This window comes from Cavia porcellus, unplaced genomic scaffold (genome assembly GCF_034190915.1).
Source record: "Cavia porcellus strain 051 isolate PalLab524CR breed Dunkin Hartley unplaced genomic scaffold, mCavPor4.1 scaffold_18, whole genome shotgun sequence".
NCBI classification, from domain to species: domain Eukaryota; kingdom Metazoa; phylum Chordata; class Mammalia; order Rodentia; family Caviidae; genus Cavia; species Cavia porcellus.
This window is the reverse complement of record NW_026947501.1, coordinates 58,413,029-58,427,415: the sequence shown is the minus strand read 5'-3', so window position 1 is coordinate 58,427,415 and position 14,387 is coordinate 58,413,029. Positions and strand designations below refer to the sequence as shown.

Genomic DNA, 14,387 nt, shown 5'->3' with positions numbered 1-14,387 from the left:
CCCCTCAAGATTATTTCTTTTTCATCTGAATGAATTTATATTTTGCAATTTCTTTTTATATTTTCCTTCTTAAAATTGTAGCACAAAATCTCATTGGCCTTCTTGCATGTTCTATCGTTATGTGATGGTGTATTCTATACCTCTTTAGCTTAGTTTTGTTTTGTTTTGTTTTGTTTTGTTTTGTTTTGTTTTGTTTTGTTCCGAGACAGAGTCTCACTGTGCAATTCAGGCTGGCCTTGCATGCACTGCAGAGCCCAGGCTCACCTTAAACTCAACAGCAATCCTCCAGCCTCCATCTCCCAAGTGCTGGGATTACAGGCATGGGCCTCCATGTCCAGTTTTTTACCTCATGTGGATATATCTTAAGTCCTTTTCTTTAACCTTCGTCTGACTTCTCTGTCTTGCTCTCTAGATTTTTTTTTTACTAATTTTGTTGCTATCATTTTGATGCCATTGATATTTAAGAAAAATACACTGATCTAGTATTACCACACTTTTTTGTAAAGATATTCTATCACATTTAGAATTTTATTACAATATTCTTTGGTTGATAATTGCTACACCAGATAAACCTTTAAATTATATTTTCTGCTTCCTTGGGTGATTTCCTCATTTTTTTTCACCATTTACACATTTTGACTCATTAAAAATATTTATTATTCTTTATATTATCTTTGAGCAAATAGACTATGATATGTTCCTACAAAAAGGTAGTTTTAGAACAAAAATATGATGCCTCTTGTAATCAATCTCCTTTGCTATTTCAGCCAACCTTCAAACCAAAAGTCCCAACTGAAAAACACACTAATGTGGGCACCTTTTGATTTCCATTACTTTCCCACATTTATATTCTTTTGTTTTTGTTTTTAAATCTCAAATGATTAGAATATGAAATTTCTTCAGTATTCAGAGTTACTCTGTTGAACTGTTCTTTGAAGCCATCCACACCTTATATAAATCAGTTATGTGAATGCCAGACACCTGGATAAAAGAGGTACATTCAAGAGTAGTATTTGGATTCAACTTACTCGGGTATCTCAACTAAAACCTACCCAAGTTGCTGGCACATACAAGTACATACATCTGTCGTTAAGTGCATTAATTCAATAACACTGGATGGAATGTTCTATACTGGTGCCATTTTAATCTGCTCATTTGTATCTCTTATGCCCTCTACTCTTTTATTCTTAACCTCAAAACATACATTTACTCATACTTAACCTTTCTCACTACCCTTTCCACCTTGTCCCTGACAATATTGAGTTCTGCCTTTTGTTCTTTGATGCCTTCAAATCGATTCTACTGTAATGAATTTACCTTTCTGAAAACAACTATATTCTATACAAATGAAATTTTATGTTGTGCTCTTTAGCTGTAACATTGGAATCTGAACAAATGGCCTGTCTTTTCCGCCATGCAGCACCCAAGGTTATTTATTCTCTGGAGAGTTTTCTTCATATTTTGTAATATACCTTTTGTCTCTCTGACATCTTAAAAGGGGAGCATCATTGCCCTCGCTCTATCTCTTTTTGTAATTTTCTTTCTTTTCAAACAATTCATCTGTGGCTGCAGAATGTATTAATTATTTAGGATTTTATTTCAGTACTTTTTGGTTATATATCATCACATTCATTTCTTTCTTTTCCATAAGAATATCTTTCTGGTTTTTGAAAGTAATATATTTATTGTAGATGGTATAAAAACACAGGAAAATACATAGGTCAAACTTAAAGCATCTCCACATGGCAAAGCACTTTTTATATGTGTGTGTGTGTGTGTGTGTGTGTGTGTGTAACAAAAATAATAAATGCAAAAACGTACAACACTTTGATTTTTAAAATATTTTGCTTATATTATATAAAATTTCTTATCATGAAATAGCCTTCAAACTTTACTTTTTATCATGGTAAAACATTATTAACAAATCTGTGTTTTAGAATTTGGCCCTATTTTATTTGTATTAATTTTTCACCATTAAAAATTATATGTTTGACATTATGCATAAACTATTCTTTTTTTCCTCTGACTTTCTAAGTTGATATCTTAAGAGTATGGTTACTAAGTTAAAATTCATGTAATATATTGTATCATTTTTACATTTTTGCTAAAGCATTGTATTAACTTATAGTTGTGTCTTTCTCTACAGATAATTCTGTTACCCTAATATTGGCAAGGAAAGTTAAATGGGCATTACCACAGAACTGTCCTTAATAGCTCGTCGTGTGTGTCACCAATTTCTATTCCATTCAGTTGTTCTTGAAATTTCTTCATTTTGTGTTGTATGCTAATTTATTCTTCAATTTATTTTTCTGCTAATTTAATCATTTCATTTGCCAATTCAATGTGAAAGCTTCAGTATATGCTAGGACTTGTGCTAGGTACCAATTATATTTAGGTGATTCAGTTTTGGTCTTTTTACTTAATGAGTACTCTTAGTGTCTTGGTGTCTAATCAGAGGTGGATACCATGACAATTCATTGTAGCACATATTTCTTTTTTTTTTTTTTTTTTTTTTTTTTTTTGTCTTTTTCGTTTTTACCAGTACCGGGGATCGAACTCACAACTGCCTGCTTGCAAGGCAGGCACTTATGCCGCTGAGCTAAATCCCCAGCCCCTGTAGCACATATTTCTTTGGACGATGTATTTCAAAACTTCCCTACATTCGTATCCCTGGTCACTGTTTTCACCAATCTTTTGTTATGCAAGCATATATATTGTCTGTTTACAGGAAAAACCTTGCCCTTACAATGAGTACCTTTCACTGTTTACCAATATGATGAGCCCCAAGCTCTGTAAAGAGCAAGATTCTTCATGTATTGTTATTTACTGCACATACTGCAACCTCATTAATATGAATTGTTTGTGCCTTCATGTGTGTGCATGAGCACAGAAAAACAATGGAATAATAAATATTTATATGAAAGGGCAGTTAAACCATGAATTAGATTTTGTTAATCTTCATTTTTCTGTTTTCTAAATGTTATATAGTACATATATGCATGATATGTAATCAAGTAAAAACAATTTCAAATCAAGCTGTTTATTCAGCTGTGACCTTTATGATGCTTTGAGTGCCTGTACCCTCCCATGTGCTTGAATGCATATGGATTAGTGAGAGTTTGTTATGCATATTTGGTGTCTGATTTTTTCATTTAAAACTTTTTTTCAGTGTCCTGTATGGAAATAAAATCACAGAACTGCCAAAAAGTTTATTTGAAGGACTATTTTCTTTACAGCTACTGTAAGTACTTAAATGTCTTGAATCTACTGAACCCCATATTGTATTTTGTTAGTTTAGGCTCTCCTGCTTCCTGGAGGTGCCAGAAAAATTTGTCCCAAAATGATATAACTTAATGAAATGGGAAAGATTAGTACTACTAACTTGATGATGGGTGTTTATTGAAGACACAACTCTTCTGGAATTTTCTCTAACCTTCTCTCTGTAGTGCCATAGTATGTGCATTTTGACTGTTCTTTCAGTTAAAGATACATAATATTCCTTTAAAAATACATCTGTTTTGACAGAACCAGTGGTTGGAAGGATATATGTTAATTGATATAATCGCCAAATTTTTCTAAAGAATTCATAGAAGCAAAATTTCTGGGATGACTTCTCCAAACAAATTCATGGTATACAGTAGATCATCCATACCATAGTCTTCAAACTAGTCTGTACCGAACTATCGATGATTTCTTTGATTTTATTTGTCCTGTTACCCATATCTTAAACTATTTTGTGCAGAATCATATGTTATAGAAATTTACAGATATACATGCATATACAAATAAAACCAAATGTTAATGGGACCATATGAATTTTACTAAATGTAATTCTTTGCACTTCCACTCACCTTCCCTGTTCTCTGTTGTCTTAATGCTACATCATTCATCAAGTATATTTTAGAATAGATCTATGAGTAATGACAAATACTGATTTAGTGAGCTAATAGCCTATTTGAGTTTTATTTTTAGCTTCTTGCAATGAATTTATCAAATACACTTCTGATTTGATAGATTCTAATCATCTAACAGATTTCTTTATATATAATTGATGTAGTGTGATTCTATATCCACATATACCTACAAGTTACCCCCCTGCCATTCATCCACATTTACCCAGAATGCTCTGTACCAAGTGGCCCTAGATGCTATCAAATGTATTAGTGTATACAAATGTATTAGTAGAATGTGGAAGTCCATATGTAGATCAATACTTACTTATAATGCCACCTTTATCATTTTCCTTCCCTACAAAAGGCGGAATTGTTTCTTTTCAGCTAGCAAAGAACTAGGGAAAGTGAAGTATCTTGCTTTTTTATCAACATAGTAATAGGGAAAAGAGGCAGATGGATGAAATAAATAAATCAGGCCATGTGAATCTAAAGTGACTACAGACTGCCTGTAACAGCATGGATTTTGGCTTCTCTGGCTCACCTTCATGTGCTTATTCATAAGTTTCTGCTATCTTTTTTTATATATATTCTTTATTCTTATTATGAAGGAATATTTTCAGCATTGGGCCACGTGTATTGTGGCCCAGGTAGAAAGTTTGTGGCCCTAGCAAAAAGGAGAATCACAAGAAAGCTATAATTTTCATGCTTGTGGCATACCTAGAAAAACAAGCAAATGAAGTGAAAATAGTCAACTAAAGATGCAAATTGTTGTTTTTGAGGAATTACTGTTGTTGCTCTTGTTGCCAAAAGAGAGAACATTTTCAGTATGTTAAACAGTGAAGCCTACCTAAACCATATAGTGCATATTATAGAGGTTAAATTTCTGTTAAACTTCTAAGTATCAAGTCAAAGGAAATACATGTTAAGAGAACAGTGTAAAATGTGTGTCCTGATTGTAGAAGGTTAAACTGTTTTGGAGTCAATAAGTGGATCAACATGAAACAGGTACCAAAGGTACACGGCACTGAGTATGTGTTTAGAAAAGAACCTAGAGGAAGAGATACTTTAGTTAGAGCAAAGGTATGATCTGGAAAAAGTTGCAAGTATATTCTTAAAGGGGAAGAAAAGCCAACATAACTCACAAAAACATTTCCCAAAGTATGATCCAAGCCACAGTTCCATGGCCTATTGGCATATTGACAAAAAGTAGTGTATAGAATACTGATTTAAATCTGAATTTATAATGCTTTTAATGCAGTAATTTATGTCACTTTCCTGGGGGTTCACAAAGAGTTCATGGAATAGCAAATATTTATGGAGCATCTAATATGTGTAGTGTATTAAGATATCTGAGCAATTTCAGAGAGCAAAGTAGACAAAGTTCTTTGCCATCCTCGGAAGAGAGTATATGTAAGTGTCAGCCAGTAATGACATAATAAATAAGTGAATTATATATACCAAAAAATCGTTTAAAAATAGAAAAAAGCAGATTAAATTAAGGGAATTTGTAATTCTGGATGCTGGAAGGGGAAAAAGACACCACATGTGTGAGATGGTCAGTGGTCAGTCTAGGCTGAAAGAAGGGCAGTTGAGGTCGGAAGCAGTGGGATGAACCAGCCAGGACTGAGGGTGATCTGATCATGCCAAGTAGAGGACCAGAGAGTCTGGTGTTGTGTTGGAAAAGCAAGTAGATCAGTGCAAGTCACACACAACTGCCAGAGAGGATTGTTATAGGCGTTGGCTTCTATACTCAGCCAGTGGGGAGCTGCTATATGGGCCTAAGAGACAGGTGATGTACTTAGATGTATGGATTGGTCATTCTAGCTACTATTTTAAAAATAGACTGAACTTTGTCAAAGAGCAACATGAGGGACTAATAGCTAGCGTTTTTATGGTGTCCTTGAAGACATAGGCTCAGCCTTAGGGAGCTTCAAGTGTTTTTCTAGGTCTACCCCATCCTGAGTATACGTTTAGTACTTAGTTGAATTCATGTCTAAGTACCACTGGCTTTAGTTTAGCTTCACCTGACACATGCATGACCGTTGCTTTCTCCTAACGCTGCAAATCTATAACCTGTAAAACCTACACTATTACTAAAGTTAAAATGCTAGTGTTATAGTTAAGTGCCATGCATTTCTTCATTGGGTTTTCTCAAGAAAGACAAAAGCATGCAGGTGAGTTAATGGGATGCTACACTTTAATTTTGCAACCCCATTTGATCAAACAGATTATTGAATGCCAACAAGATAAACTGCCTTCGGGTAGATGCTTTTCAGGATCTCCACAACTTGAACCTTCTCTCCTTGTATGACAACAAGCTTCAGACCATTGCCAAGGGGACCTTCTCACCTCTCCGTGCCATTCAAACTATGTATGTATACACATTTTGGATCTAATTTGATTAGTAATGTTTGTTTGTTTTCCTGAATGTGAGAGTTGAGCCCAAGGCAATCATGTATAAAACTCTTCTGTTTTTCTGAAAGGCATCTGGCCCAGAACCCATTTATCTGTGACTGCCACCTTAAGTGGCTGGCGGATTATCTCCATACCAACCCAATCGAGACCAGCGGTGCCCGTTGTACCAGCCCTCGCCGCCTGGCAAACAAAAGAATTGGGCAGATCAAAAGCAAGAAGTTCCGTTGTTCAGGTAACTTGTTATTTCCTGAGACATTTTCCTTGTGACAAAAACAACATTGGTCATGTGAGACTTATCCAGAAGCCTAGGAGTGACTCCCAAACATTGTAGAATCAGATTTCTTTCTCTTTCACATATACAGGAAACAAATATAAAAACAAGACTTTAGCCACGACTCATATAGTCCTTCTGTGTGTAACATTTTTAACACTATATTCCACAGAAGAAGTAGGATATTGGCGAAGTGAAAAAGATGCCTGGCTTTTTTGCACTATTTTGATAAGGTTTAAACCTAACATAGGCCTTGTAGCCAACTCGAAATGCTTTTATAATATGTGAAGATCCATGTTTGTTATGTTGTTCGCTATTAGCCAGTGAAGTACAATTCAAATAATCAACCATATTTTCATTTCTTCAGAAAGTGAGTGGAAAGTTGTTTACATGGTTTGATCAGGCTTCAAAGTGGGAGGGAAAAAATTTCTCCTGTCCATTTCCTCCCACTGAATGCACTTTGTTAATTTGCATTCTCTTAGTTTGAAGAGATATCTGAGGATTCACTTTTTTCCAAAGACCAACTTTTCACATGTTGATAACATTGCATTTGTCTTAAAAAGCTAAATATACATACATTGTATTATTAAAAATAAAATAAACTTACTGTGTTGAAATATAGTTCTTGCTTTGTTGTAATTTTTCTTTATTCTAGTGATAGACAGTGTTCTTTGTATTTCTGGTAATAAGCCACCTAACTATTCCAGGCGTATTTCACATTTGGCAGTTAATTCATACTAAAGAGCTAATGCCTACAGCAGGCTACTTATTGTCCATGATTATAAGAGCATTTGTTAGTCATTGAACATTATTATCCGTCAACCGCTGCTGTGAATATACATTTTTGACTTAGTTATCAGTAGTAACTTTAGTCCATTCTTAATCTAATATAGCTCATATTTCTGCTTGCTGACATTCAGGTGCATCTTCTATTTTTTTCTCTTTTTTTATTTAGCTAAAGAACAGTATTTCATTCCAGGTAGGTTTTGCTCGTTGGTAGGACTAACCGCAAACACCCTTTCCTCACCTTTTGAATTATAGCTTCTAAAACTGATATGCATGCTCTTGAAAGTACAGTGGGTCCTCTGTAGATAGATTGACTGGTGCATAGATGACTCGCAGCTGTTTTCTGAAAACCTGACCTCTGCATGCAGCTTCTGATGTTAAACATATTTATTATTAAACTCCCACCGTCTTTTCTTGCCCTTTCACTTTGGTACATTATCTACAATTTCTCACAGTAGCTAAACTGTTTGAACCTATGGCTTTCTACTGAACTCATTTTTTCCTCCTTACATTGTATATCTTTCAGCCTGTTTTTAAAATTTAGCTTACTGAGCTAGTTTTAAAGACAGAGGCCTTTCTATTGCCAAAGAGCTAATTCTACATGAAATCAGTGTGAACACAGAAAATTGCATTTTCAGCAGGAGAATTTTGAAGCATTTTGTATTTAAAAGTGTTTGTTTTGCATTTGCTTAGTATTATCCAAAAAAAAAAAAAAAAAACACTGAGCTTCATGCTGGTTTGCATACATGTGTTCCTTATTTGTTTGTAATGGTACAGTCTTGCATAGCTAGACTTGGAATATAACACCACAAAAAGATCACTGATGTCCATCATGAAAGCATTAAGAAGTTCATAAGCCCTAAATGCCTTGAATAATTTAGGCAGATGGGTAAAATGTTTCTAAGAATAATGATTACAGTATTTTATTGCTTCGATCTTAACACTCTCAAAACTGATGATTCTAGAGCTAGCTCTTTAGAATATGTTCCTTCACTTATCTTTTTCCTTGCCTGCCAATTGTGGTAAATGCCTTTTGATTGTTTTAAGCTATAGAAAAACTATGTGTTAAATATTGATTGGCTGTATTCACCGTTTCCTGGGTATATTCAAGACTATCCTATATTTTAAGAACTGCAAAAATCATATTTCTACAATGTTTAGTGTGTAAAACCATGGGTATTTTCTTATGAAGACATTTGAGTCTGGTCTCCGTGTTAAAGAGATATTTGTTGGTTGGCATTATTGTGTTATATTCTAAATAATTTCATCCATTTAACAGATTTTGTCATATTACTCATTCTGTGGAATGTGAATGATTAAATATTTTACATATTTTATTTTCCAGTAAAACAAGCAACATATTGAAAAGAAATTGTTTTGCCTTTATTGGCGATATTTAAACTTTATGGTCCTTTACCAATTATTAAGTAGAAAGTTACCTAACAGCTATTATTCAACTAAAAAATGCTACATTCTAAACACCAGATGACCCATAGAATAATACATCAGTATGATTTAAATCCTAAAATTATAATGATTAGTATAGTTGCTGGAAAATTATTCAAATTATTCTGTTTAAATATACCTTATCAAATATTTAGAAACCAGTATTTCTAATTCATCACGTACTGAGCAAAACTTAGGCTTTTTAAAAATATTCTAATATGACTTTGCCCTCTTACTAGCTGATAGGTGGCAAAACTAGATACTGACAAACACACTTCCTATCTGATACTAGTTATTAACTTTCAAATCCTATAATTTAATTTACATTATTAAAACTAATAATAAACGGCAGAACACAATAGAATTGTTTGGGCCTCACTCATCCTATTATTTTCAAATTTTTAATTAAAATTTAAATCTATCACATGAATTATCATAAATCACCATTATTTTCATAGTATTGGAGTACAGATTATCTGAATATATTCAGTGATCATCTCACTTAAAACTTCATTACCATCGTACCCTTATTTCACTGTAGACTAAGCTGAAGGCACAATAAAACAGATCCTTAATAATTGTAATAACTTTAATTGCCAAACATAATCTAACAGTTGTGTTTGGCATTGCAAACTTCTAATGAGATTCTTATCTTATTCTCTGTAAATTGTTTGTAAATTGGAAAGGTCATTCAAAAACATGGTAAACTACAGCCTCAAGATTAATCAAATGTTCCAAGGATAATCCTTGAGGTCCTTCATGATTGATTTTTACTTACTTTTCCCTGTGTGCTTGCCTGTTACCATTCTATGTGGCATTCCAGATATTATCGCTATAACTCAAAAGGAAAATGTGACTTGAAGAGAGTACATTTTTTAAAAGAAATTGACAAGAAGTTAATTGTACTATGCATCTTTTATGTCATTGCACTTCCTTCAGAGCTATCATGCTTCAAAAAGTTATTCAGAATTTTACAAAGCATGACAAATCCCATCAGGCCATGCTGTTCCCCTACGATTGCCATGATAAAGGAGAGAGACAGCATAGTTGGATATGTGTATGTATGTCTATTAACCTTAATTGGGATTACTCTTTCTTTCTTTCCTTCTTGGTGATCTTTACTTTTGCAGGAATTCACCATTTGGGCTGTAAGTAAAAGTGTCTGATCTAAAATATAATGTCCTCCCTTTTCAATCCTGATGCACCTGCTAGTCTTGGTCTTTTGCACCCATTTTTCAAGAAGAAACCACAGATCTTTTGAGCTTCTCTGTTGTCCTTGTAGCTCACCCTCAACTTCTCCCTGGATGTCCTTCTTGAAGGCTGTGGTTTCCACTCTGCAGTTCTGAGGCGTGGTGGAGGCACTTGCAGCATAGCCCCCTTTTTGTGTTTCCAGGAAATCCTCGGTAGTAATACACTTACTATGGTCATAAACCTTCCGCAGGAAGAATGCATGTCACGTAAACAGTGTTACATTTCCAGAACGTCTGTAGCTCTTCTCCTGCTTCCCTTCATCTTTCCTCTTGGTCTTCCCTTTGGCCTAGTGGTTGGTGTAGTGATAATGTAGCGAGATTTTCTGTTGTGCTTGATCTAACCATGTGGTTGCGAGGTATGAGTAAAACATGGTTCCGTCAAGCACCATGGAACGTCACGCAGCTTTCTACAGCATGACAAGCTGCTGAGGCTCAAGTCAGGATTTACTTGTCTCTTTCCATAAAATCAAAATAAAAAAGAGGGCTTTTTTAGGCAATTCTGAAGATTATGTGAGAGGGAGAGAATAATACAGAGTCCACAGAAAATTTAAAAACCTGAGTATATCTATTTGCCTCGAAAGCCCTAATTTATAATGATACACAGGAATATGGTTATGACTGGATACATTTTCAATTCTTGACCCAGAAAAAAAAATAAAACTTTTTAAGAATTAATAGTCATTGTGTGATTAGCTGTGCAACAGGCTAGAATGGCTCAGAACTGGATCAGCAGAAAGTACAGCTGTGAAAAGCTCAACATTTTTAATGTTTTCCTGTTGTGTGAATCTGGTCACTCTTTTTTTCCAGAAAATTCCAAGCCTTTCTTTCAACCTTCTCTTGACATCCTTTGACCAAAATTGCCTAAGTTGTCTCCCTGCTGCATAATCTATAGTTATCTTACTTTTTTTTCCTTCCTGCAAATTAATGAATATTCTAATCTTTAGACTCAGCATCTTTTTCTTTGGCTTGAATTCTCAATAGGTACAGAAGATTATCGATCAAAATTAAGCGGAGACTGCTTCGCAGATTTGGCTTGCCCTGAGAAGTGCCGCTGTGAGGGGACCACCGTAGACTGCTCCAATCAAAAGCTGAACAAAATCCCTGATCATATTCCCCAGTACACTGCAGAGCTGTGAGTTCATCCTGTCTCAGAATCGTGAAGAGGAAGGAGGGAGGGAAAGCTTTGATGCATGCAAAATTGTGTCTTGCCATTATTATTCTCAATAATCATTAATTTCAACTAAAGCGTATTGCATTGATGTACTTCTTCTTTGTACAAGACTTATTAGAGGGTACCTTAGTTCCATCTTCCCAGCTGAAGATACAATTAAAAATTAATTTAGCTCTCAGAATTCACTTGGCACTTAAGAATGCTAACAATAATAGTGATTATTTGGTTCATATTTACTATGTACTTTCTCAAAATTCATTTCTAAGCACTTAATAGATTTTTTTAAGTATTTAATACTTAACAACAACCAAATAAAGTAGTTTGAAATTCACCATTTTGAAACCCAGTTAATTATAAATCTAGTTAGGAGTCTTTTTTTTTTAATCAACTTTATTCCTTCCTTGACTCACAGGTAGAAGAATTTAGTGATTGTCAGGTATGAAAATGTTAAGAGTAGTTATTTTTTTCTGGACAATGGATATCACAGTAGGGAAAGCCAAAGGCAGAAACTGGTCAGATTCAGACTGAAAGCCTAACATAGAACTTAAGCACTAAAACTTTTTGTAGATTCTGTGCTCATATATGGTTTGCCTTTATTGTCTTATTACTAAAAGTCTTTATTTATGAACACAAAACTTTTAGTGCTAATATTCTAAAAATACTAGGGAAATCTTGTGCCATCTCGTTTTGTGTAAGCATTCACAGTACTTATGTATGGCACCATCTGCTAATTGTCATTTACTGCTTTGCAAAGTTGCTTGTCTCTGTTTCTCTCTGTTTAATCCTTCTGCCTTCAACTAGATTATAGCTCCTTGAATATAGCAGGGAATGTGTGTTACATTTTATCTCCCACTGTGCCTATACACATGTCTGTTACTTAATGAATTTTAAGCAAGTTGATTAATTAAAACTAAAGTTATGCCTTTCAAAGCTTAGGCAGAAACTAGCTCCTTTGTGGTTATGGTGGTTGTTTTTCTATGATAGTTCATGAAGCTATTTAATAACTACAGCACTGTTAGAAATGCATGCAGATCACACAGCAAAAGCCCTGAACTGTTTTATAGCAATAGGTATTTATATTTATTTCTAATAATGCTGCAAAGAACAAGTGACCTCTCTCAGCATCATAAAAGTCTTAAATAAGTTTTTTTTCAATCAAGAATTATAGTTGAAACTAATTTCTAATGTAGATCTCAGTGAAATGTTTGGTATGTCTTTTTAAAACTAATATTCTATTAATTATGAATATGCAATCAATACTCAGAAGGAACTATTTACAAAGAATGCATGAAATAGAAATTTAAATCTAAAATATGTGAGAAACTGACAATTTCAAAATAAAAAGATATATTACTTAAATTATCTCTGTTATACATGCTTCTTCAAAAATATACAAATGGCTATTAACCACATGAAAATTTCCTTTGATATAGTCATTAGAAAAATGAAATTTCTATAATGAGATACTATGATACACACAATGAAATACCTATAAAATAAAAAGGTATAACAACTAGTGGGGGAAATTGGAATACTCATACATTGATGATATGAATGTAAAATGGGATAGCCTTTTTGGGAAACAGTTTGTATATCCTTCCAAGAGCTAAACAAAAGTTTGCCATGTGATACTACTACTCTCATAAGTATACATTCAAAAGAAGGGGTATCCAGACAAAAACCTTTATATTAATGTCCATAGCAGAATTTTTTACAATAGTTACAAAGTAAAACAAAGATGTCCACAAACTGCTAAAAGGGTAAATAAATTTGATTTTTCTATACAATTCTTTAACTATAAAAGTAGCCAAGCACTGATATATTCTACAACATTAATAAACACTAGAAACATCATACAAAGTAAAAACCGGTAAATACACAAAGCCACATTCTAAATGATTCCCTTTATATGAAGTGCCCAGGGTTGGAAAAACAATGAGTACATTAACTACCAAAGTCAGAGTACGTTTTCAGGGTGGCGTGGAGTTGGGGGCGGGGGGTGTCCAGGGAAGTAGCTGCTTGATGATTATGATTTTTTTTGAGGTTAATGAAAATATTCTGAAACGAGATAGCAGAGGTGGCCCCACAAATTAGTCAATACACTAACATCCTCTAAACTGTACACTTCACAGGGGTGAACTTTATGGCATGTGAGTTGTATCTTAAATATCTGCAAATAAAAAAAGGAGCAAGTAATTTGAAAAAAAAGGATTAAAAACATTTCTTATATGAGAGATAATGAAAAAAAGTCCGGACATTATTCTAGAGATGACTGAATGAGAGAGAGCTGGTTTTCATTATTAGTATTCCTTACTGTGTGGTTCTTACAATGTTTTATTTTATAATTAAAATTGGAGAGAATTGCAGAAAAATACCAGTGCTGTCTATAAATCCTCCGATACTTGTACTATATTTTATTTTAGAATTATCATTAAATAATGTTACAATTCCGTATGTTAAATGGACTGGAATCCCTTTGTAACTCTTAGTGAAACTCCCTGTTCTTTCTTTTTTCTCTAGGCGTCTCAATAATAATGAATTTACAGTGCTGGAAGCCACAGGAATCTTTAAGAAACTTCCTCAATTACGTAAGATGTAAGTCATTTGTCAGTGGTCTTTTAAATTCCCCTAGTGTTTTGTTGTTTATTTTTTCCCCATCCCTTTAAAGTTTTATCTAAGTTTGTTTTGGAAGCTGGAATACAAAAAAGACCAAAAAAAACAAAAACAGAGAAATTTCCATCCCATGACCACTCATGATATGAATATAGAGTAATCTCTGAAAGGAACGTTTCCATGTGTCCAGAAAATGCCACCAAAGCCTTCGCATCTTAAGGAAGACAGCTGGTCTGTGATGTGGCCGCAGCAGGAATCCAGCAATCCAACACATTAAAATGGTGTCAGCAGTGTCCTTTACTATTCCCCAAACCATGCCGTTATTTCTCTTTCAGCACATTCATGTCAACTGCTGGACTTTGTGCTCCATTAAACTTTCATTAGAAGATAGTCAGAATTAATGACTGGTAAACTGGCTTCATGGCTCTTTGGTGTTCACAATTCATATTTTAAGATAAGCTCTAAAACTGAGCAGTTTCAGGCTGCTTTGTCTTCTGCACCCCTGAGAACGAATGAGGGGTGACAGTAGAGAAGGGCATGCG

At 34.2% G+C, this 14,387-nt stretch overlaps 1 protein-coding gene across 3 annotated transcripts in view; it reads left to right on the top strand.

The window, feature by feature from the left end:
• The window catches only part of Slit2 (slit guidance ligand 2), a 345,916-nt gene that overhangs the window by 245,835 nt on the left and 85,694 nt on the right, over positions 1-14,387 (top strand). For 2 of the 3 annotated variants that reach the window (XM_063230083.1, XM_063230085.1), the window contains exons 12-17: positions 3,170-3,241; positions 6,121-6,264; positions 6,377-6,540; positions 7,535-7,558; positions 11,043-11,193; positions 13,753-13,827. In XM_063230083.1, the coding sequence (XP_063086153.1) occupies positions 3,170-3,241; positions 6,121-6,264; positions 6,377-6,540; positions 7,535-7,558; positions 11,043-11,193; positions 13,753-13,827 (630 nt within the window). The remainder of the gene's footprint in view (positions 1-3,169; positions 3,242-6,120; positions 6,265-6,376; positions 6,541-7,534; positions 7,559-11,042; positions 11,194-13,752; positions 13,828-14,387) is intronic. The other variant, XM_063230084.1, reaches the window with a different exon arrangement.